The 3,532-nt window shown below is 43.0% G+C and overlaps 1 protein-coding gene across 3 annotated transcripts in view; it reads left to right on the top strand.

Moving 5' to 3' along the window:
* Nucleotides 1-3,532, top strand: part of DAAM2 (dishevelled associated activator of morphogenesis 2) — a 369,263-nt gene that overhangs the window by 236,271 nt on the left and 129,460 nt on the right. For all 3 annotated transcript variants that reach the window (XM_019527242.1, XM_019527244.1, XM_019527243.1), the window contains one exon: nucleotides 835-909. In XM_019527242.1, the coding sequence (XP_019382787.1) occupies nucleotides 835-909 (75 nt within the window). The remainder of the gene's footprint in view (nucleotides 1-834; nucleotides 910-3,532) is intronic.

The raw sequence follows: 3,532 nt of genomic DNA, 5'->3' as shown, positions 1-3,532 counted from the left end.
TTTTTTTTTTTTTTTTTTTTACTGGTACCTACTATATCTGTCCATCTGCCCTTCACAAAATAAAGTAAAATACCTGAAAAAGTGAAAATTCTTTTAAATGACCACCCAAAGAACCAGCAAATATTGGTTGCCAAGTAGAGGTAGGATGTTAACTGAAGGCTGTGTGGTTCACTGAACTAGAAAATGCACAGGGACATGATTCCTAGGATGGATTCTGCAGAGGAGGTTAACACAGGTTTCACTGTAGCTCGCAGGCTGCTGTTCTGTTCCCCAGCACGCTTTCAGGTGGTGTTCAGCTTCCACTGTTTATCAGATCACCAGCGAAGCAGTCATTTGACCTGTTTGCAGATTCCTTGGCTTGTATTTTTTTTCCATGGCAAACATTTTCACTCTACTTTTTTAGTGAATTTCTTTGCCTCATTAGCAGAAATAAAGCAAAATATTTAAAAAACAATCCACAAATTGTAAAACTCAGAAAACATAACTGTTATGCCTGAAAGGCCTGTCTTTTTACTAGGAGCATTTCCAGCATATTGTAAGGAGTGGAGGTTTGCCATTCAGGTACACATGGATAACTTTGCCTCCATCAGTTTCTTAACACTGCTTTCAGTAAGCCTTGCTAAAGCATGATCATTTCTTCTCTTCCACCACAGTGACAGCTCTAGCTTTATGTCTTCAGAAAAAGTTTGTAATAAATGCCCTAAACCTATGTGCCTTATATAGAAGTGGGCTGGAGGTAACACAGTGAAGAATCCCAGATAGTACCACCTTTATGAGAGAGATTCCTCCTTTTAAATGCTCTACATATAACCTTGTTTAATTTTCTATTTTTAGGAACAGGAAGACCCTAATAAGCTTGCTACCAGCTGGCCAGATCACTACATTGATCGCATCAACTCCATGGCTGCAGTAAGTTACCTCTCCTGCAGAGAAGGAAAGATTTTTCTAAGAGTACAATCTGTCTGGGAAAGAGTCCTTGGAGGAAAGTGGTGTGAGCTCAATAGCTTGACTCATTAACCTGACTCAGGGGTCTGATCTGGTGCATGGGGCCAACCTGGCTGGGCCCCAGTCCCATGTGCCACATTTGGCCACCTTGTTGGTCCCATGTGCCACATTTGGCCCCAGGACCATGTTGTATAGTTTGCAGGGCTTGGAAATTTGGTGAGAAGGGAGTGGTGGCAATGTTAATTGTGGCTGCTCCTTTGCTGCCAAATTTCTGAACCTGTGCAGAAGTCCATGAGCTGGATGACATGGCTCTGCAGGCTGGATCTGGCTCATAAGGCAGAGGTTGAGCACCACTGGATTACGTGACAAAATAGGCCTTTTTCTAGCTCTTATTTTTATGATTCAGAGTTATTAAGGAGAAGAAATCAGATTTTTTACTAGAAACTCGAAACACTAGTAACTAGATGAGATTGTAGCACTGTGGTTTGGATCTCGCACATCACCAGTGGTTTTCTACTATACTCACTCATATGTACAAATGCATGTGCCTTTTGCCTCCTTCATACTCTTTCTAAGCCACATATAAAGAAGATCATAATAGGTTTAAAAATAAATCAAATGTAAATCCAAATTCTTAAACATGTAATAAAATGTGTCCCCAATTTTTGAGTTTAACTCGGCCACAACTGGCACAGCACTTGAATGGGAGGGGCAAAATCAGCTGCATGCCACCTTTGTGCTCTCCTGATCCTAAAACCAGCTTGGGTCCCGGCACAACTTAGAAACCTTTGGATTGCTCTTAGTTATGCCAGTTGGTGATGGTCCACAAAGGATCATTAGACCAAAGGGGCTTGGTGGAACACAGAAAACCTTCAGTCACATCTCTTATGTCAGAGGTCTTTGGGAAGTGAGACTACAGAGATGGCTTTCAGTCTTTCCTACCCCTAGTGTCTTAGGCTGAAGAAGTGCACACTAAATTGTGCCTGACTCAGAAATAGCTTTCAGTTGAGTGGAATCACTTGCAGGCTGGTTCTTTCCTTAGTATGAGTGGGCATGTGTAGACAAAACGGGGGCCCTAAATTGAAGTGGTGGGTTTTAAAAAACACCGCTTCAATTTAGGGCTGATTAAACCCCCGTGTCGTGCACACACCCCACTGACTTATGTGCCTTTTCGGTGGGGAGGGGAGGATGAGTTGCCAGCAGGTGGAGCAGTCCCTGGGCTGCGGTGGGGGCTGGTGCTTTCCTCCGTGGCTGTAGCACCTCCCCCCAGGTGGCACTTGCCTGCAGGCACCTGGCTCAGGCAGTCCCAGGGGACACCGCAGCCTTGGAGGGAAGCACCGGACCCCTGCGTAGCTCAGGCAGGCTGGGGGGGTGGGGGGATTGGGCTCACCACTTTTCTTGGGCGGAGCTGCTTTCCTGGGCTGCTGCCAGGCTGCCTGCAGAGCTGTGAAGCTGCCTGGAGCCCAGTGCTTCACTCCTTGGCTGTAGGGGTTTGTTGTGCCCCAAGTCATTTAAAGTGCATTACATCACCAAATTTCCTACAGCAGCTGGAATTAATGCACAATATGCTGCTGAGGCATGCAAACATCGACACCATTAAAGCAGTTCAAAATCATTTAGCTTGCTTTAAAGTGTCGTGCACACATGCCTCTCGTTTCGTCTACATATGGCCAGTGACAGTAGGAGAATTAGACCCTTAAAAGAGGAGATAGGATGATAGTGCTATAAAGGAGATGAGCCAGGAGGTCCCATTTATTCTTCCTGATAATAAAAGGACAAGGTGATAGTCAGAAAAACTGAAAAGCAACAAATCGAAAAGAGAAGAAGGAATGTTTTTTTTAAACTGCATTATTAACCTATGAAAAGCAAGGGTTTTGTGGGTGATACCTTTTATTGGATCAACTGCCTGGTTGGGACAGACTGTCTCTTTCTCTGGGGTAGACTTTAACAAGCTTTTGGATGCAATGCATTAGTTTTAGTTTTTCACATTTAAAAGCTTATCTAAGTCTGTTCCAGCCAGGTAGTTGGTCCAAAAAAAGATATCACCTGCAGAACTCCTTGCCTCTTGCATATTTCCTGGACCATGCTGGCTACATCAGTCCAAGACTACCAAATAATTAACCCACAGAACTTATTGCCACAAGCCATTGAGGAAAAACATTTAGGAAAATAATTAAAGAAAGAGTAAAGCTTTTGTATGGAAAATATTTACTTACATGCTACAGGATTAGAAAAAAAAAAGAAGCATCGGGCTTATAAAATCGTTAAGCTTCTAGCATAAACCAACCAGTAAAAGATAGGGTTCAGGGAAAATCTTCCCAGAAAGACATGCTGCTTAATTATTGTCTAATACATTGTTTTTGTACCTTTTTTTTCTGAAGCATCTGGTACTGGCCCTATGCTAAATGTTTAAGTAGATCACTTGTGTGCTCTGGTATAGCAGTTCTTCTGTCCTGAAGTTCTTTGGTCTGTTACTGATTTATAGCCAAATTCTGCCTTTGGTTATTTATATGCACGAACCATTGACTTCCCTTGGCAGTTGTACATGCATAATTGATGACAGAATTTAGTTCTTAGTCTCTTGGGC

This window comes from Gavialis gangeticus, unplaced genomic scaffold, assembly GCF_001723915.1.
Source record: "Gavialis gangeticus isolate Ggan-Ray unplaced genomic scaffold, GavGan_comp1, whole genome shotgun sequence".
NCBI lineage: Eukaryota > Metazoa > Chordata > Crocodylia > Gavialidae > Gavialis > Gavialis gangeticus.
Note: the sequence above shows the minus strand (reverse complement) of the source record. Positions and strands in the feature narration are given on the sequence as shown.